Below are 21,518 nucleotides of genomic sequence, written 5' to 3' on the forward strand. Positions count from 1 at the left end.
CCTTGCTCCTTTTAGAATAGACGGACAAACCCCCAGCTGTAGCTTTTGCCAGAACAGCTTGTTGATGTTTAAGAGACTGATGCTTTGCCATTCAAAAACTCTGTGACCAAGAACAACCTTTACAGCTTTAATCACTACATGTTGTTCTGTTTCACATCTGCCTCGGACAATTCTCTGTTGCTTCCAATGTCTCTTCCTTAACTCTCTCTCTCTCTGTCTCTGTCTCTGTGCAGTTGGGATGAGAGCAGCTCCATCAGCAGTGGTTTGAGTGATGGTTCTGATAATCTGAGCTCAGAGGAACTTCACGCCAGCTCATCTCTGAACTCCCTCCCCACTACACCCATCGGATCTCTACGCAATTCTTCCGTTATGGTAAGAAGCCAAGACCAGGACTGTTGTGGTACTGGTCAGTGTTTAAAACCGATAGAAGATTTAGGACCTGTACTCGAATGTGGCTTACTCAAGTTTTAGGATAACTTATGAGATATTTAATGGAATATAATGGCCAGCAAGCAGATTGAGATGCACCTACAAACATTTTTGCTGCTTGTTTCATTTACTTAATTAAAATGGCTTCATCCACCCCAAAAACTGGCCTCCAAAGACGTGGCATAAAAACAGATGTTTAGCAAACCCAAACACATAAACTTATACACAGAATGGCCGAGTATTGATACAGATTTCCTGATTAAATTAGTTTCAAAAGCTCTCTATTTAATTCCGATTCACTTGGGTGTATTGTGTTGTGTTGTAATGACCATTTTGCTTATATACTGGATGAAGGCACTTTGACAGTTGTCAATACCAATACCAAGTAACATAAAACTACTTTAATTTCTGGTCTTCACTGTATGAATATATATTATAATCATACAGTGAAGACGTATAGACATCAGCAGGTCTATTAGACTGCATTTACACATCAAGTCTGATATTTTATAAAATTCTGCTTTTTGTGCCATTGTTTATGATCACTTTTGACGCAAGTGTGTGTGTTTACATTAATACTGCACCTAGGCAAGCATTTTTTGTCTTACACATATTTCAGTGATATCTGTCAAATAGTCGGGACAGTTTATAAATGTTATTTAAAACAAAGAATTTCATATTCGTATTATGCAATTGGCCCATTTTATGTTATATCACCTGTATATGATAAACATGGATGTTCATGTATTGGATTTGTTGTCAGATATGTAATGAAAAGGCATGTTAAGTTTTCCATGTATGTTGTAGGTTTAGCCTATACTGTAGTAAACATATACATACACATTTAGACAAACTTCCTGTTTGAATAGTAGTTTGTATGTTGAGTAGGAGAAACTGAAGAGGGATGCACCAGTACTATGAATTTTGTTATTTTAGCACAATATATATTTCTAGCACATAACAGGAGAACATTGTTCAGTTTTAATATAACGTATCTCTTCTAAATGGGAATTTTTATTTTATTCAATTATCTGCTGATACTTCAGTAAATGGCTTTAATTCACTTAATATGGCACTTTTTTCCCCAAACGACACCGCAAATAATGATTAAAAATAATACTGCATAATCAAAGCGTGACCCACATGTATCATATTCTCCCCGTGCAGACAGAATCGAGGCAGGAGAGCTCATGCAACCAGTTCAGAAGCCTGGCTTTCATTTTCTCAAATAAATGAAGAACAGCTGCATCCCATTGAGCACATCATTTACTCATTTGATGCACTTACTATCAGCTCTCAATTAAATCCTTCCTTTGTTTTACTCGTCATTAAAGTTGCAAATGTTGATTCTCAACATTAGACAGACCAAGGCGGAACAATATGATTTGATTGACTCTTTCTGTTGCTATAGTAACACAGCGCCGTCATAACATTGTTGTGAGAATTTTGGACGATTTGTTCAATGTGCCATCTGTTCTTTACTCTCAAACGGAGCAAAAAAGGGAGAATATACATTTTTAAGAATGATCTTTTTGTATGCTTCCCTTGTCTAACATATTTAGGCTCATTTCATAAATGATATGCATGAGGGTAATGCAACGTTAAATCTTTACAAGCCATCGGATGGCAATAATATGGTACACCATTGGTACTAAATAATTACCATATGCATGTAGCATGATATTTGGTACTCTGATGGTACTCTGAATACTTTAAAATAATGAAAAAGAATACAAAATTAATAAAAAGGTGAAAATACAATGATACGTACAAAAACATGGGATTTCCATGGTTCCATATATAAAAAAAAAAGTAGATTACCATGTACCCAAAAAATAAAAATAAAATATATATATCACGCTTTTTTTACACGTTAAAATATATATATATATATATTAAAATACATTTATAATATATTATAAAATAAAACTATGAAATATACTGTAGTATATATTAATATAGTATAAATATAGTAAATAATGAAATAAAAATTAAATAATGTATTTTATACTATGAATTATATTGATATATATACATTGATATATTTTATTTTATCATATTGTATACATTTATAGTATAATATTTACTGTATTATGATTTCTCACACTCTGCTGATACAAATTGTGTGTGTGGTGTGTGTGTGTGTGTGTGTGTGTGTGTGTGTGTGTGTGTGTGTGTGTGTGTGTGTGTGTGTGGTGTGAGCGTGTATTTATCACTTTGTGGGGACCAAATGTCCCCATAAGGATAGTAAAACCCGAAATTTTTGACCTTGTGGGGACATTTTGTCGGTCCCCATGAGGAAAACAGCTTATAAATCATACTAAATTATGTTTTTTGAAAATGTAAAAATGCAGAAAGTTTTCTGTGAGGGTTAGGTTTAGGGGTAGGGTTAGGTTTAGGGGATAGAATATAAAGTTTGTACAGTATAAAAACCATTATGTCTATGGAAAGTCCCCATAAAACATGGAAACACAACTGTGTGTGTGTGTGTGTGTGTGTGTGTGTGTGTGTGTGTGTGTGTGTGTGTGTGTGTGTGTGTGTGTGTGTGTGTGTACTGTGTGTTTTCTCCAGTTGCGAACTGACGCTGAGAAGCGTTCTCTGGTGGAGAGTGGACTGGCCTGGGACAGCGAGGACAGTAAATCCATACGGAAGTCTGATGCCGTTTATGACACGGGCAGCCTGAAAACAGAATCCTCCAGCAAATGGAGGAAATCTCGGCCTCCAGATGGTTCCACACTGGAGAAAACAGGGAAAGGTGAACTGAAGAAACCTCAGAGTCTCGGGCAGCCCGGCAGCTTCAAGAAAGGCCGAAATCCACCAGTGGGCGTCACCTCACCCATCACTCATACGTCACAAAGTGTGCTAAAAGTAGCTGGTATGTATATTGTTGCATGTACATAACAACATGGGTTGATAATGCATTACATCTCCATTGACTTTATTGAACGACATCAAACATTTAATGTTAAAATCTGTATGAATGTGTAAGGGAAAATTTATATCTTACATCCTGCAACTGGTTGCCATTTTTTGTCACATTTTAATGTATTATATTAGTAGAGAGATCAAACCTGTGTTTCCCACATGAGCAAATGTTCATATACTTCTCATATCAGATATTGGATATACACAAAACACAAATACCATAAGAGGCCCGTTTCTGGGAAGCAAAACAAAGAGCTTTTGTTCTCCAAATATGCAACTTAATTTTGTTATCCAGCATGCAACTCTGACTCCAAGAAGTTAAGATATGAATGGTACAGTATCAGAGTTGAAAATAAATCAGCTGGTCATCTTTGATTGTTTTCGTTGCCACTATTGTCATCTGTAATCTCTTATAAATGCAGACCAGATGTGATGCAGAGTGTCTCTTCATCAAATATCAAACTGATGACACATTAGTTTGAAACCTTTAGATGAGTCGCATAAATAATAGCAAAACAAAGAATAATTCGCCACAAAAAATAAAAATTCTGTCATTGTTTTGTTTAAGTCAAGCGGCTGTCAAACTCCAAATTGACTAAACGGCACCATAAAATTATCATAAATATTAAACATACATGTTTCCCATAGTGTTCCATGAAAGAATAAATGTCAGGGACGCAGTTTACTTAGAAGAAAACCAATACCCATGGTACTGTATGGCATTTCAAACTCCCTTTGTGCATTTAAGTGCTGCAATGGATTGACTTTATATGTGGTGAAAAACCAACACAAACATAATCACCAATTTATAGAATATAAAATAAAGGTCGACCAATACTGGGTTTTGCCAATACTGTTAACTAAGCTGATGGAAAAGGTTAATAACTCTTTAACCAGTCTTTTGTTGAATGGTAAAATATTTTCTTAGTCTTAGCATGATGGGCACAGACATACTGTAGAAGTAACACAAGTAAAAAAAAACTCTTCCATTTTCTCCCCAATTTGGAACGCCCAGTTCCCAATGCGCTCAAAGTCCTCGTGGTGGCGTAGTGACACGCCTCAATCTGGGTGGAGGAGTACAAACCTCAGTTGCCTCCGCGTCTGAGACCGTCAATCCGCACATCTTATCACGTGGCTTGTTGAGCGCGTTACCACAGCGACCTAGTGTGTGTGTGGAGGCTTACGTTATTCTCCGCGGCATCCACGCACAACGCACCCCAGCAAGAGTGAGAACCACATTATAGTGACCTCGAGGAGGTTAACGCAAAGTGACTGTACCCACCCTAGCAACCGGGCCAACTGGTTGCTTAGGAGACCTGGCTAGTGTCACTCAGCACACCCTGGATTCGTACTTGAGACTTCAGGTTTGGTAGTCAGCGTCTTTACTCGCTGAGCTGCCCAGGCCCCTACACAAGTCCAAAATTAATAAAATTCCAGATGCAGTTTATTGTGCAACTAGAATCCCAAATTAGGATATTTGATGCATAACATGGCACTTTTAACTATGAACAAGCCCAAAATACACCATGGACTCGTGAAACGTCTGCACTCCCAGCTCACACAAAAGAGAAACAAAATAAAACCGTACAATTATCTAAAATGTATTACATTTTAACAATATAAGCTCTATTTCCGTGAGTGGGGAAAGCTACATCTTATCAAATTCTTGTGAGAGTGCTAATTCTAAGGTCAATTTTTGTGCAAGCGGGCATGGGTGGGACTGTTTGCGCTATCTGTGGGTGTATTGTATGGTAATGAAGTGACCCAAAGCGCATTTTGCTATGTTCCTGAGAATAGGTTATAGGCTTTTACGTTTCAAAACCGCATCTGTTTTCAGTGCAAAGTCTAAATTCAGTTCCTGTTAAAGATCATTCTGTTTGCAATTATATTTGGTGACACTATATATATATATATATATATATTGATCAATTGTCACACATTATACATACATTTCTGGGGTCAGAGTGCAGGGTCAGCCATGATACGGCCCCCTTGGAGCAGATAGGGTCAAGGGCCTTACTCAAGGACCACACAGTGGTGTCTTGGTGGTGTTGGGGCTTGAACCCCTGACCTTCTGGTCAGTAACCCAGAGCCTTAACCGCTGAGCCACTTAATTTTATTTATTTATTATTTCTTTCTTAATTAGTCCTTTAAACCTCATTAACCTCATCAGCATTTTGAATGAATGGAATAATGAAATATTCATTCAAGTAATTTTGCTGTGAAAATCAGCTGTTGCATATTCATGTGAGCTATAAGAGAAGCTTATTCACAGTGGCTAGCATGCTCAAGGTTTCTCAAGATTTTGTATAAGAAGATTTTGAGGATTTTAAAGTAGAGTTTGTGTTTTGAAGTGGGTGGGGATGCTCTTTATCTCTGAAGTGTCTCTAATATAACACAGATGTTTGTGTGCCCTCTGTCTCCTTACACCATGACTCAGATACTGTGAGTTTAACTCTGGGAGATCAGATTTAGCCACAGAGACTTAATCATGGCTTTAATCGTGACTTCAAGTGGTGATGCCATACTCCCAATTCTTTTTTACTCACCTTTCAAATGATGTGACTCTGACCACAGTGGAACAATGGTGTCATGAAGGTTTTGATAATTTACACTGACTCAACTTTATGTGGTCATAAAAAGAGACTAAGTGTATTGGTGTACTGTGGTGTTACCATGGTAAATTGATGGTTTCATATGGTTATGCCATGGTAATTATACTACTACTGTAATTATGTATACTACTGAATGCTACTGAATGATTCACCCACATGCCAATATTTACCATGATTAATATGCGGTTGAATCTCAGGAAACATGGGAAGGACATGTCCAGGTTCATATTTCACTCCAATATCAAAAGGAAAGCAACTACATTATGGCACTATTTTCATGACAGTTACTGTAAGTGCAAAAACAAATCTAATTTTCATTACTGAAATGCAAAAAAACAAACAAAAAAAAAGATATAATTAATATTTACATTTAAAATACAGAAATATATTTTTTATGAACTATCAAAATGATTGTGAATTTATAAATTAACATTTACCAAGATTAATAAATGTAGTAAAAAGTATTATTCATTGTTGGTTCATGATACCTGATGCATTAACTAATGTTAATGGTTAAATAATGTTAATGAATAGAACCTTATTGTAAAGTGTTACCAATATCTTTCTATTGCATGTACTTTTGCAGTTAAATGTGATCTGAACATGTTTTTGTGAGATTCACCCATTTGGGGCCGGCTGTGGCTCAGGTGGTAGAGTGGGTCGGCTGCTAATTGCAGGGTTGGTGGTTTGATTCCCAGCCCACATGACTCCACATGCCAAAGTATCCTTGGGCAAGACACTGAACCCCAAGTTGCTCCCAATGGCAGGCTAGCGCCTTGCATGGCAGCTCTGCCACCATTGGTGTATGAATGTGTGTGTGAATGGGTGATTGGGACACAGTGTAAAGCGCTTTGGTAACCTCTGAGGTTAGAAAAAAGCGCTATATAAGTGCAGACCATTTACAGTTGAATGTACATATTCAGAAATGTACATATTCTTAGGTTAAAGTCATTAAAACTAATGTTTTTAACCACTACACAGATTTAATATTAGCAAATGATAGTTTTGGCAAGTCGTTTAGGACATCTACTTTGTGCATGACATGATTAATTTATCCAACAATTGTTTACAGACCGATTGTTTCACTTTTAATTGACTATATCACAATTCCAGTGGGTCAGAAGTTTACATACACTAAGTTAACTGTGCCTTTAAGCAGCTTGGAAGGAGATGCATTCTGTCTCCTAGAGATGAGTGTAGTTTGGTGGGAAAAGTACAAATCAATCCCACAACAACAGCAGAGGACCTTGTGAAGATGCTGGAGGAAACCGGTAGATAAGTATCTATATCCACAGTAAAACGAGTCCTATATTGACATAACCTGAAAGTCAGCTCCGCAAAGAAGAATCCACTGCTCCAAAACCACCATAACATTTTTATTTAAAAAAGACTACAATTTGCAAGTGCACATGGGGACAAAGATCTTACTTTTTGGGGAATTGGCTTCTGGTCTAATGAAACAAAAATTTAACTGTTTGGAAATAATGACCATCGTTATGTTTGGAGGAAAAAGGATGTGGCTTGCAAGCCAAAGAACACCATCCCAACCGTGAAGCATGGGGTGGCAGCATCATGTTGTGGGGGTGCTTTGCTGCAGGAGACACTGGTGCACTTCACAAAATAGATGACAGCATGAGGAAGGAAAATAATGTGGATATTGAAGCAACATCTCAAGACATCAGCAAGGAAGTTAAAGCTCGGTCGTAAATGGGTCTTCCAAATTAACAATGACTCAAAGCATACCTCCAAAGTTGTGGCAAAATGGCTTAAGGACAACAAAGTCAAGGTATTGGAGTGGGCATCACAAAGCCATGACCTCAATCTGATAGAAAAGTTGTGGGCAGAACTGAAAAAGCATGGGCGAGCAAGGAGGCCTACAAACCTGACTCTGGAGGAACGGGCCAAAATTCCAGCAACTTATCGTGAGAAGCTTGTGAAAGGCTCCCCAAAACATTTGACCCAAGTTAAACAATTTAAAGGCAATTCTGCAAAATACTAACAAAGTGTATGTAAACTTCTTACCTACTGAAAACGTGATGAAAGAAATAAAAGCTGAAATAAATAATTCTCTGTACTATTATTCTGACATTTCACATTCTTAAAATAAAGTAGTGATCTTAACTAACCTAAGACAGGGATTGTTTTCTACGATTAAATGTCAGGAATTGTGAAAAAATGAGTTTAAATGTATTTGGCTAAGCTGTATGTAAACTTCTGACTTCAACTCTACATGGTATTCCTAGACCTAGATTTTATCTTTCTCACTTAGATTTGGCTTAGTTCCCATGATCAATTTGTCTTCAATTTAAAGATGAAGGTAAACAGATATTTAGTTAAAAAGATTTGAAAAAAAAATTGATGAAGATATTTCTAATTTCACTGAGTAGCTCTAAACGAGTCGATCAAAATCTGCAAGCATTAAGGCTTAAGGCAAGGGTGTACACACATGTTATAGCTGATGATGAAATTTACTTGAGATTGCATAAGGAAAACAAAAGGATACTTCGGCCTTTAGCGTGTATGTGATTTTTAATGATATATGTTATCTCCATCTCTTTTCAGCCCTTAAAGTAGATTCTAAGGCTGTCGATAAGGTTAAAATGTCTGTGAAGGCAACGGGTCTCCAGCGTTCCCGTTCAGATGCTGGTCGTGACAACGCAGAGCACCGTAAGCCCCCCTCGGGCCTGGTGAAACCCTCTGCTGGCACCTCCTTCGGTTACAAGAAACCATCAGCCACTATCATGAGCGGCTCGGCTACTGTGGGCAAAACGCCAAAATTTTCAGGCATCAAACCTGTTTCTGGTGATGGTGGCCGTAAAAACAGCTTTGACGCCAGTGGTTCGGAACAGGGGTTTCTTTCGGCCAATGCCCGTGGAAGCATACAATATCGCAGCCTGCCACGACCTGCCAAGTCTTGCTCTCTGAGCCTAACAGGGCGACCTTCTTCTCGGCCTGTTAGTGGAACCATTGATGCCAGTCTACTAACCCTTAAACCTGTACCACCCTTGTCCAACACAATGCCTACCAGAGGTAAGGAAGGGGGCAGTCTGAAGTCAATGAGCCGTCCATGCAACATGGGACCCGTTAACCAAACAGATCGTGAGAAGGAGAAAGAGAGGGCGAAGGCCAAAGCTGACTTTGAGATTAGCTGTTTGAAGGGCGAGAATCAGGGCGACAGCTGTGGAGGAGCTGTAGAGAAGATCCATAGAGTGCGGAGGACAAGTTCAAGCAAATATCCTGAATTGAGCTCTCCGACCAGCACACCGAGGTACGACTCACATTTTGTTCAATTAAAATTAAAATTTCAACTAAACTTCACTTTTGTCTGCTATAGTGTACCTTGTGGCAATGTTGAGAATGCAGAGTGTATTTGCTTTGTGTTATGAATTGCGGTCCGATTGAATACAAGTCTTGAACCTTAAGTATGAGCAATAGCAACAGTAAATGTAGCTGCACGCCAAAATGACGGTGCCAATCACACCAACAGCATGTAAGGAAGTATCACTGATCATGACAAAGAAAAGCAACATTTGGTTTATCAAAAATCTTTTCATAAGTTTATGTCATGAGTGTCCCTAGATTATACACACAAAAGTTTGCACAAATCAGACTTGCATCTTTGGAGGATTTAAAATTTTTTGGTTTTCAATTAAATTCAAAATGGCAGACAGGAAGTATGGCCGACAGTGGCAAATTAGGTATCATCAGACTCGGTGTGACCCAAGGAATCTAATGAGAGCAGTCACAGGACTTTAGGCAGAATTAATCAAATGTTATAAACTATTTTACTAATTTTGTTATAACTTTTTACCACTAGGTGACGCTGTCCCCAAACATTGAGTACCTTCAGGACATGGCCCCAATGGCACACACCAAATTTCGTAATGATACTGCAATGCATTTGTAATATACAGCAATTTATGTCAAAATTCAATATGGCCGACATATGGAAATTAGGTATCATTCAACTCGGTATGCCCCAAGGAATCTAAAGTGACAAGCCAAACTATTTAGAAGTTATCAGAAAAAATAGCCATTTTCATTTACACTGACTGCTAGAAATGCTGCAGGTACCCTTAGGTAATGCTTGTGATGGCATATATTAAGTGTCAATACGGTAAACCGTAGTTATATCTTCATGCCCATTTTGGCGTGCTCAGGGGAAAATTTGTTGAAGCGTTATTTGCGAGTGGTGCACAAAAAAAAGTGGTCTATCAAAAAGCTTTTAATAACTTTTTGTCAGCAGGGTTCCTATGTGATACACAACACATTTTTGTGCAAATTGGACTAATGGTCTAGGGCAGACTTTTAAAAAGTAGGTTTTTAATTCAATTAAAAATTGCAGACAGTAAGCATGGCCAGCCATGGCAAATTGGATATCACCATACTTGGCATGACCCAAGGAATCTAAAGAGACCAGCCTCATGATTAGGACAAACTGTTCAGAAGTTTTAAGAAAGAATAGCCATTTTCTTTTGACCACTAGGTGGCACTGTGGGGAAATTCTGCAGGTGACATGTAGTAAGTTTTATAGTAAGTTTAAAGCTCATGAGTCACACTCATGAGCTTTAAAACCAACTAGTCATTTAGGCAACCCTTCAACTTGTTGATATTGAAAATACTGATTATAAGGAATGGTTTTTGTTCTTTCAAATAGGTTGTTCAGTAGTAAATCTCTAGTCCATCCTCCAAGCCTGGCTCACCTAGACAAGGTCAACTCCAACAGTCTGGACTCATGTATCACCATCCAAGACCTTCCCCCCAAGATCCCTCCCTACTCCAAACTCCAGGACCTGGTTGGCTCCCGTGTGCCTCCTCGACTCACCCCGAGCCCAGCGCCAGTGCTGCACATCGACTCTCCCAGCTGTTTCTCTGGTCAGGCGCTGTCTGTGAGCAGTTCTCCCATTCTCTACCCAAAGATGTCCAGCCTGCACCGCAGCATGGAGTCGCTACCGCTTCATATGAGCGTGCCCACCAAAACTTACATGGGAGACCGAGAAGAGGCCAGGAGTACTGGAACATGGGGTGCGGGCAGTAGGACATCCATCACCTTGGGTGACAAGTGAGTTTGGGCCTGTTTATTAAAAAAATCTATTGGATAATTAACCCTGCTGCAGTTCCCACAGGCATCTTAAAGGTATAGCTCACCCCAAATGAAAAATTCTGTCATCTACTCTCATTTCATTTCAAACCTGTGTGGCTTTCTTTCTTCCACGAAACATACATTTAGATGTTTTGGAGAATGCCTGAACTGCTCTTTTCCATACAGTAAAGTAAACGAGGGATTAATAGCTCCAAATAAGGACAAAAACTCACTTTATAAAGTAATCCATATGTAATTTGGCTGTATTCCAAGTGTTCTGGAGTCATACGATATATTTGGGGGAGAAACAGACCAAAAATGTAATACATTATTCACTGAAAATTCAGTGTAGGTCAGCCAAAGCTATGTATCCATCCATCCATCTTCAACCGCTTATCCGAAGTCGGGTCACGGGGGCAGCTGCTCCAGCAGGGGGCCCCAAACTTCCCTATCCCGAGCCACATTAACCAGCTCTGACTGGGGGACCCCGAGGCGTTCCCAGGCCAGTGTGGAGATGTAATCTCTCCACCTAATCCTGGGTCTTCCCCAAGGCCTCCTCCCAGCTGGACGTGCCTGAAACACCTCCCTAGGGAGGCGGCCAGGGGGCATCCTTACCAGATGCCCAAACCACCTCAACTGACTCCTTTCGACGCAAAGGAGCAGCGGCTCTACTCCGAGCTCCTCACGGATGACTGAGCTCCTCACCCTATCTCTAAGGGAGAAGCCCGCCACCCTTCTGAGGAATCCCATTTCGGCCACTTGTACTCGTGACCTAGTTCTTTTGGTCATGACCCAGCCTTCATGACCATAGGTGAGGGTTTGACTGGTAGATCGAGAGCTTTGCCTTTCGGCTAAGCTCTCTTTTCGTGACAGCGGTGCGATAGAGCAAGTCAAATGGGGCAATACCTCCTTCCCTACCTGGAGTACGCAGCTATGTAATTTAGTTTAATTTAATTTAGCGCATAAGGCCATTGGTCCTGGGGGGGGGGGGGGGTTATGTATTAGATAGTACATATTAAAATAGTTATATATAAACATACTGTACACTCAACGGTCAAATCCCAGGAGATCAGCAGTTACAGAAATGCTCAAATCAGCCCGTCAGATACCAACAATCATGCCATGGTCTAAATCACTGAGAGCACATTTTTCCCCATTCTGATGGTTGATGTGAACATTAACTAAAACACCTGACCATATCTGGATGATTTTGTACATTACACTGCTGCCACATGATTGGCTGATTAGATCATTGCGTGAATAAGTAGATGTACAGGTGTACCTAATAAAGTGCCCATTGTGTGTGTGTGTGTGTGTGTGTATGTATATATATATATTGCATTTTCAATTATGTGTACATAGTGAGTTTTCATTTTTGGGTGAACTATACCTTTAAATAGATGTTTTAAAAAAGACTTCCTTGGTTGACGATCGAAATGCTTTACCAGAAAGACTATGCTGGTACCAGCTTTACTAGCTAAGTTTAGCTGGTCAGCAACATGACTATACTGGTCTTCTAGCTATACTATTACTGAACCAGCCTGGACCAGTATGAAAATTATCAGGCAAATTTTTTCTTTTCTTTTGAGGGTTAACACTTATTAATTTTAATATGCATTAAATTTCCAAACAAACAATAGAGATGGAATTGGATACAATTATTACATTAAATTTATTGGAATGAATATGTGTTTAATACTAAACATGTTAGTTCGGGTTGAGGTATTTATGTGTGCCACTTTCTACCCTTCCCAGTTTACAAACTGATAGAAACACTCTACCCAAGAAAGGCTTCAGGTACATTTATTTCATCTAAATTTAACTAGTACAGTTATGCAGTTTAATAATTTCCTAACGTATGTTATGGTGTCTTCCACAGTTGCTATGGCAATGACCAATCAGAGGAAGAAGGGAGGGATCGCCGGCATTCCCACACGATCATGTCCATGACTGATTCGGAGAGTCTGCCCCAGCTGCCTTCACCCACACACGTCACACAGCCTTTCATTGGGAAAACACCGCCAACTAATGTCGGTGAGTGTGTTCAGCTAATTAAAGGGGTCATACATTTAGTTTTATCTTTTTTTGTTTGGTGCCAACAAAAGAGCCACCATTTATTTATTCCAGTTATTTTATTGAAATGTAGCCATTCATGTGTTTTTGTATATATCTAAATGACAAAAATAGATGGAGAGCCTCTAAACTGAACATCATTTCCATGGTAGGATGATTCACTGATTGGCTGATACATGTCACACAATAATAATAATAATTATTATTATATTTATTATTAACAAGTTTTATTACAATTGTTTTAAGATTAATATTGTTAATTATTATTATTTTATTTTCCACTTTGTACCTTGTCATTCAATTTTAACATGAACTTGTTTTCTGTCTATGAAATGGATTAAACTCTTAATTTCCAAAGGATCATAAAATCATATTTTTTATGAAAATTAATTTTTACATGTTTTATAAAACATGTTTTTTTATAATAAAATGATTCGCAGATTGGCTGGCACATGGTCACACAATAATAATAATAATAATAATAATAATAATAACAATTTAATTATTATGTGATAGTTATTCATAATAATATTCATTTAAACATTTTATTAAGATGATTTTCAATAGTTATTATTATTATAATTATTTAGTTTCCCACTTTATACCTTTTAATTACATTTTACCATTCACTTGTTTTCTGAGTTTCAAAAATCATTGAATAATATTTTTATGAAACTTTGGGTTTACCCGGTTTATTAAGCATAATTATTCTAGGTTGGATAATTCACAGACTGGCTGAAACATGGTCACATAATTATAAAATTAATAATAATTATATAATTATTATTATATGATAATTAGTAATAAATATTAATATAAAGATGTTAAATTTTGTTAGATTAATATTATCATTATTATTTAATTTTTTTTCAATTTACTTGTATTTTGTTCTTTTATTTTTAATTGTTAAAATATCATAGGATTTTATTTTTCATGAAACTTTGAAATAATTTGTTTACCAATTTTTATTGTATTTATTTATGATAATTTTTGGTAAGATTTTTCACATTGGCAAATGCATGGTCACGCAATAATAATAATAATAATAATAATTATTATTATTATTATCATTATCTTTATTATTATTAGTATTATTCTTTTTTATTTTGTACCTTGTAATCTATTTTTATCATTTACTTGTATTTGTTTATTTAATGGATATGATGCTATATACACTACTAGTCAGAAGTTTAGACATTGGTACTCATTGTTAATTAATATTTTATAATAATAGTGCAGTCATCATTACTATAAAATAACACTGAAAATATATGAAAATACTGGAATCAAAACAAATCAAAACTGTCTTATATTTTAGCTACTTCAAAGTAGCAGCCTATGCTTACATTTATTGCAACATACAAAATACAAGGACAACTTTGCATTAAAGAGATCATTTTTATTGATCAAACTACTGAATGCTCTCCACAGTGGCACCAATCCCGAGTTCAGGCTCTTGTTCCCAGATCACTCGCTCCAACAGTATCCCAGTGAATGACATTGGTTATGATCTGTACGGCACATCTCCTCTGGGCAGCTCACTCTCTCTCGCCGACCGACCAAAAAGCATGATGCGCTCCGGATCCTTCCGAGAGCCTGGAGAAGATGGTAGGGAACATAATTCATAAACATATTTCATCATGATTTGACATGCAAAGATGGCAGTTATGCTCAATAGCGAAACACAAACGTAACAAACCCTTAAAAATAAAGCAAAGACAGTTTATGAAAGTGAACTAAACTATAGTTCATCATATTAACCTCATGTTTTCTCTACAATTTTGCTCTCTCAGTCCACGGTTCTGTGCTGTCTTTGGCCTCCAACGCTTCATCCAACTATTCTTCGGTAAATAAAAACGTTCACAATATGAGAGAATATTTGAGACCACCCCTAAACTTTGTAAACAAAACCCCTAGCCTGCAGTTTCCATAACACAGACCTCTTTTTCTCTACTGACCTCATTTGTGAACTTGCCTTGCTTACCTTTTCTCGGTCTTATCTCCATCTCTGTATCATGCATTCTCAGACTGAAGAGAGAGTGCAAGGAGAGGTAAGACTTTCTCTACACTCCTTTATCAGCCTTTCTCACAGCTTTTCTGCCATTCAGTTCACCTGTTTGACAATCATTTTTGCCATAACCTGGAAATGACTTCTAGTTGTCTCTGCACATTTAACTGGTGTAGGAGAATTTAAATGTTGGAAAAATTACACTTCAACGTGAATGATATCTTTAAGCTTTAAATGATTTTTAGTGACTATGCTAGTGTTTTGAAAACACAATATCTAAGATATCATGCATATGGACACATCATACATTCTAAACTTGTATCACTATTATGATGTCATTGAAATGGCTTTTCATACTAGTTTAAATTCTATTTTAACCTTAAATGGATATTTTCACTGACTGTAAATGCCAGTGTTTTGCAAATAGCGTAATGTTGTACTTGGGTTTTTAATGTTTCTAACTTTTTACATCCCAGCAAATCCGGATATTGAGGCGCGAGCTGGAGTCTTCTCAGGATAAAGTGGCCAATCTGACCACGCGACTCTCAGCTAACGTACGTGCAGAAACACACACACTATTACCACTGTTTATAGAACCATTCATTGTCCAACACTTTACAAAAAGGTTACATTTGTTAACATTAATAAACATGAACTAACAATGACCGATACTTTTCCATCTGCGTAAATGCAAAATACAGTTTTTAAATGATAATGTTATTTATTGAAGCATAAAAGATATCCAATACCAACTGGGCCTGTGTGAAAATGTATTTGCCCCCTTAGTTACTAAATCCCCAAATCTATGAAACCACATTCATAATGGGATTCCGCTGGACTAGACACACCCAGTCCTGATTACTGCCAGCCCTGTTCAAGCACCGATATAGAACTTTTTCAGCAGCTATGCCAAGGTCTAAAGAAATTCCTGAAATGATGAGGAAAGAGGTGATTGAAATACATCAGTCTGGGAAGGGTTACAAAGCTATTTCAAAGGCTCTGGGAGCCATTATCTCCAAATGGAGAAAATTTGACACAGTAGTGAACCTTCCCAGAAGTGGCTGACCTTCCAATATTCCTCCAAGTGACGACTCCTCCAGGAAGTCACAAAAAAGCCACGGACAACATCTAAGGAACTGCAGGCGTCTCTATTGCATCAATAAGGGTCACTGTTCATGACCCCACTATCAGAATGACCACCTTGATGATCCTCAAAGCTTTTGGGAGAATGGTCAAATCTATGCACTTATATAGCGCTTTTTTTTTAATTAACCTTAGAGGTTACCAAAGCGCTTTACACTTGTGTCCCAATCACCCATTCACACTCACATTCATACACCAATGGCAGCAGAGCTGCTATGTAAGGCGCTAGCCTGCCATTGGGAGCAACTCGGAGTTCAGTGTTTTGCCCAAGGACACTTCGGCATGTGGAGCCGTGTGGGCCGGGATTCGAACCACCAACCCTGCGATTGGTAGCCAACCCACTCTAACATCTGAGCCACAGCCGCCCCTGTATGAATGTTTTGTGGACTGATGATTCATAGAGGACCTGTTTGGAAGACAGGGGTCCCGTTACATCTGGCGTAAATCAAACACAGATTTACACAAAAAGAACATCATACCTACGGTCAAGCATGGTGGTGTTAGTGTGATGGTGTGGGGATGCTTTGCTGCTTCAGGCTGTGGCTCAGGCGGTAGTGCGGGTCGGCCACTAATCACAGGGTTGGTGGTTTGATTCCCGGCCCACACGACGGCCACATGCCGAAGTGGCAAGACACTGAACCCCAAGTTGCTCCCAATGGCAGGCTAGCACCTTGCATGGCAGCTCTGCCGCCATTGGTGTATGAGTGTGTGTGTGTAAATGGGTGAATGAGTCACAGTGTAAAGCGCTTTGAATACCGCTAAGGTTAAAAAGGCGCTATATAAGTGCAGACCATTTACCATTTACTTACAATAATTGAGGGAAACATGAATTCAGCTCTCTACCAGACAATCCTAAAGGAGAACGTCCCGTCATCAGCCTGTAAGTTGAAGCTCAAGCGCAACTGGATTATGCAGCAAGACAATGATCCAAAGCATAGGAGTAAGTCCATCTCTGAATGGCTCAAAAGAAGCTAAATTTAAGTTTTGGAGTGGCCTAGACAAAGTCCTGACTTGAACCTGATTTAGATGCTGGAGCAGGACCTGAAACGGGCAGTTCATACTCGAAAACCCTCCAATGTGGCTGAACTAAAGCAGTTCTGCAAAGAAGAGTGGGACAACATTCCCCAACAGTGTTGTGAAAGACTGATCTCCAGTTATCAGAAGCGTTTGCAGTTGTTGCTGCTAAAGGTGGCACAACCAGCTATGAAGTTTAAGGGGGCAGTTAGTTTTTCACATGGGTGATATTGATGTTGGATAACTTTTTTGCTTCAATAAAACAATATATATATTTGAAAACTGTATTTTGTGTTTAATCAGGTTGCCTTTGGATCTTCAAATGAGATAACAACATAAAACAAATCAATTTAGTATAAAAAAATACACAAACATAAAGCCAAAAGACATAAACATTATACCTGTTAACATTATTATAGTGCAATAAAATTGCTTAACGGGGTTACAGGGTTTACTGGCACTACGTTGCCATGACAACAAAGTTTTATGATTAGATATAACATTACACATGAAAGCTCAGTATTACAGTTTTGTATTTTGTCATCGAATCCATTCATTTACAATAGACGGTCATTTTTGACCGGGAACACATGATTTTATGTTTTCATTTACCAAATGTGAACTATGTCAAAGTATTTTATTCCAATTGGATTAAGTATAATGATAAAAAATGTCTGGGTAAGGGTTAAGATGCTGGTATAACTGATTTCCATCCCAAATTAAGAATTAAGAGGTGACGAGAATCACACGTTTTATGCTTATAAAAGGAGCACGTCACTGGCATGGAAATATTTAATTTCTTCTAATTCATTGCATACAGTCAATTTACACTAACAACTTCTGATGAATGTGCTGTCTTTGTTAATATCGCTGGTGCTTGAGGGAATGGACTATATTATAGGATGCAGAATGTGCAATAACCGGAGAAGAACCTCCCAATTAAATTGCGCATGTCTCATCCCATTAGCGCATGCTTGCACATAAATAACAAATCTTCATTGCCATGCCACTGACTTTGCGCTTATGACTTAAAGCATAGCGCTGCACTTAGTGCTAGCGCTCTTAAAATAAGACATCCAGACATTTTTTAGTGCGGCTTAAGTGTCTAATTATTTTCCGGGGCCATTGTATGGCTGCTTGTGTGTGTGGATGAGTATCATGGCCCTATGGTCCTAACAGCACTGTCCCTCTCTCTCGGCTGACATCTTCCCCTGGCCTTTGATGACTGGCTGCTTCCTGCGGGCTGCTGGCGGTTGCAGACAGGCCAGGTTTGTTGGGCTGTCACTCGCAGCTCCGCCCGTCGCTGTTGCATGTATCTGTCCCCCTTTTGCAAGCTCCCCGTTCTTAGTTTGATGCTGACTGATGATGTCGTGTGAGTCATCTGGACACGTGTTGATGGTGTCATTTTGTTGTTCAGTGTGATTGATGCTGGGTGCTGTAAGGGGGCTCATGAGACGCTATAAACAGAAATAAACACCAGGGCTCCCATTGAAAAGACATTTCTATGGTGAATATACACCACCAAAGTCAGACGTTCATTATAAAATGTAAGTTGTAGTTTTGTAAAGAATTACATACATAGGCAAATTGTGCAGGTGTTTTTTCAACTTCAGACACTTTTAGCACTGTGGTTAAAAAAAATGTAATAAATGATGCACTCACTTTTATTTATTTTTTGTCTACGAACAGTGCGCGCGCACGCATGTGTGTGTGTGCGCGCATGTTTATGTGGTTTATGACTGGTAATTACAAGGCTATTATGCTATAAATGTGATTTATGAGGACATTTCTAGTGTCCCCGTAATTTAAATAGCTTGTAAATCATACTAAATTATGTTTTTTGAAAATGTAAAAATGCAGAAAGTTTTCTGTGAGGGTTAGGTTTAGGGGTAGGGTTAGGTTTAGGGGATAGAATATAAAGTTTGTACAGTATAAAAACCATTATGTCTATGGAAAGTCCCCATAAAACATGGAAACACAACGTGTGTGTGTGTGTGTGTGTGTGTGTGAGTGTATGTGTGTGTGTGTGTGTGTGTATGTGTGTGTGTGTGTGTGTGTGTGTGTGTGTATCACAGGAGATCTGTGGGGTTTTTTTAAGTCATGAAAATTCCCACTATAGTTTCATTTCCAAATTCTATCATGTGCTGGAAATGATTCTGATGGAATTTTTTTTTTTTTACATTTCTGAAATAAAATGACTGACTTCTTTATGTTGCTAAGGCTAACTTTATTGCTAACATTTTATTTATCCTAAATGCACACAATTAAATAGTAGTTTCACACTTTTATGCGTGAAAATGAAAGGTATGAATGGAATGGACATAATGCCAAAGTAAAATATTCTGCTCACAAGTGATATTATCTTAGTTTTCTACTAAAATAACTGGTCCCATGTTTCATCTCAAGCATGCTCTTCATTGACACTTTTGTCCACTTGGTTAACAAGTACACAAAATAAAAAAATAAAAAAATTTTGGGGGAAAAAAATGGTGTGGTGGAAATAACATCACAACTGTGAGTCTGTTGTAATTTTTCAAAAATTGACAAATTATTTTCACACAATATATATTGAAATGGTTGTTTATTTATTTTCATTTTTTTAGATTATCATAATTTTATCATATTTATAAATCTGCACATAAATGGCATTTGGAAAGTACGAAAAATAAATGATGCACAAATAGAGAATTAAATAAGAAAAGGTTTTTGTTTTGTATGTAATTTGATTTATAAAGCATTAGCATGCGTTAGCAGTATCAGAGCCAGATAGCATGGTAGCTATTAACCAAGTGAATTGCATATTTCTCTCTCACTCACACACACACACACACACACACACTTTCTATTGCGTGTGTGTTTTATATGGCAACCTTATGTCTTCGTCCTGTCCAGTGTCCAGCACATGGTCTCTTCTTCATTGTCCTTCTATTAAACTATTTCCACAGCTCTATTCTTGTCCTTGCTTGTTGTGTTTTCCCAGTCCAGCTGGATACACACACGTCTGAGTGATTGTGTGTGGTGCGTCTCTGTTGTGACGTGAGTAATGATCCGTGGCATATTTCAAACACTAACATGCACCTGTCTGCAGGCAAACCTGGTGGCGGCGTTCGAACAGAGTCTGACGCTCATGACTGCACGACTGCAAAGTCTATCAGACACTTCAGAGCAGAAGGTTAGTGTTCCACATAGTGCTCAAATGTTCTGAAAAGGACGTCTTCAGAACTGATATACTTTTAGAAAATTGATATTTCCAGTCCTTCATGCCAATTGGTCAATACAGCCTTCCAGCTGTGCTAAAAAACAATGGGGAAGTTGTCACAGGGGCTCAGTTGCAATACTTCAAACACTTAATTCAAAACCCTCTTAAATTAGAATAATTTGATGCAAGCTATCCTCTGAAGTAAACTGTCTCTGCTATCATATTTTTGTTATACCTCTTGGTATTTATCAAGTACAATATTTGTTGGCCCAAACCATGTTTTATATATTTTGTATGTCACTTTTGTTGTTTCATGAATTGTTTCGTGCTTCATAGTTGTGTAACTTTTTAAATTGTGCTTAAAAGCAGATACAATTCTGTTTAATGCAGGTGTAGATCTAAAGAGAGGTGTAGATTTTATTTTGGTGGTGGGATAGTTGGAAAACATTCCACTGTCCCCCTACAATGTTCACATGAAACCTGCACCCATTTTTTAGGGGCGAGCTCCATTGTGACAACATGCCCCATTATGTGTGACAACATGCCATGCTATTGAACTGTTCCTTTTTACTGGGCAAGTACAGTGAAAATGTAAAAAAATAAAAATGATACAAAAATGATTGCTAAGGTACATTATGTTGCTATGGAGAAATCTACTTTTATTTATATATATATATATATACAGTGGGTACGGAAAGTATTCAGACCCCCTTAAATTTTTCACTCCTTGTTATATTGCAGCCATTTGCTAAAATCATTTAATTTCATTTTTTTTCCTCATTATTGTACACACAGCACCCCATATTGACAGAAAAACACAGAATTGTTGACATTTTTGCACATTTATTAAAAAAGAAAAACTGAAATATCACATGGTCCTAAGTATTCAGACCCATTGTTCAGTATTTAGTAGAAGCACCCTTTTGATCTAATACAGCCATGAGTCTTTTTGGGTCTGGATTTGGGTATCCTCTGCCATTCCTCCTTGCAGATCCTCTCCAGTTCTGTCAGGTTGGATGGTAAACGTTG

General features: G+C 38.0%; 1 protein-coding gene across 1 annotated transcript in view; it reads left to right on the top strand.

The window, feature by feature from the left end:
- The window catches only part of LOC127654420 (neuron navigator 1-like), a 79,277-nt gene that overhangs the window by 37,550 nt on the left and 20,209 nt on the right, over positions 1 to 21,518 (top strand). The window contains exons 4-14 of the mRNA XM_052141605.1: positions 234 to 372; positions 3,001 to 3,304; positions 8,532 to 9,237; positions 10,627 to 11,031; positions 12,808 to 12,849; positions 12,932 to 13,086; positions 14,557 to 14,733; positions 14,919 to 14,971; positions 15,153 to 15,176; positions 15,610 to 15,687; positions 20,379 to 20,462. Coding sequence (XP_051997565.1) covers positions 234 to 372; positions 3,001 to 3,304; positions 8,532 to 9,237; positions 10,627 to 11,031; positions 12,808 to 12,849; positions 12,932 to 13,086; positions 14,557 to 14,733; positions 14,919 to 14,971; positions 15,153 to 15,176; positions 15,610 to 15,687; positions 20,379 to 20,462 — 2,167 coding nt within the window. The remainder of the gene's footprint in view (positions 1 to 233; positions 373 to 3,000; positions 3,305 to 8,531; positions 9,238 to 10,626; positions 11,032 to 12,807; positions 12,850 to 12,931; positions 13,087 to 14,556; positions 14,734 to 14,918; positions 14,972 to 15,152; positions 15,177 to 15,609; positions 15,688 to 20,378; positions 20,463 to 21,518) is intronic.

This window comes from Xyrauchen texanus, chromosome 13, assembly GCF_025860055.1.
Source record: "Xyrauchen texanus isolate HMW12.3.18 chromosome 13, RBS_HiC_50CHRs, whole genome shotgun sequence".
Classification (NCBI taxonomy): Eukaryota; Metazoa; Chordata; class Actinopteri; order Cypriniformes; family Catostomidae; genus Xyrauchen; species Xyrauchen texanus.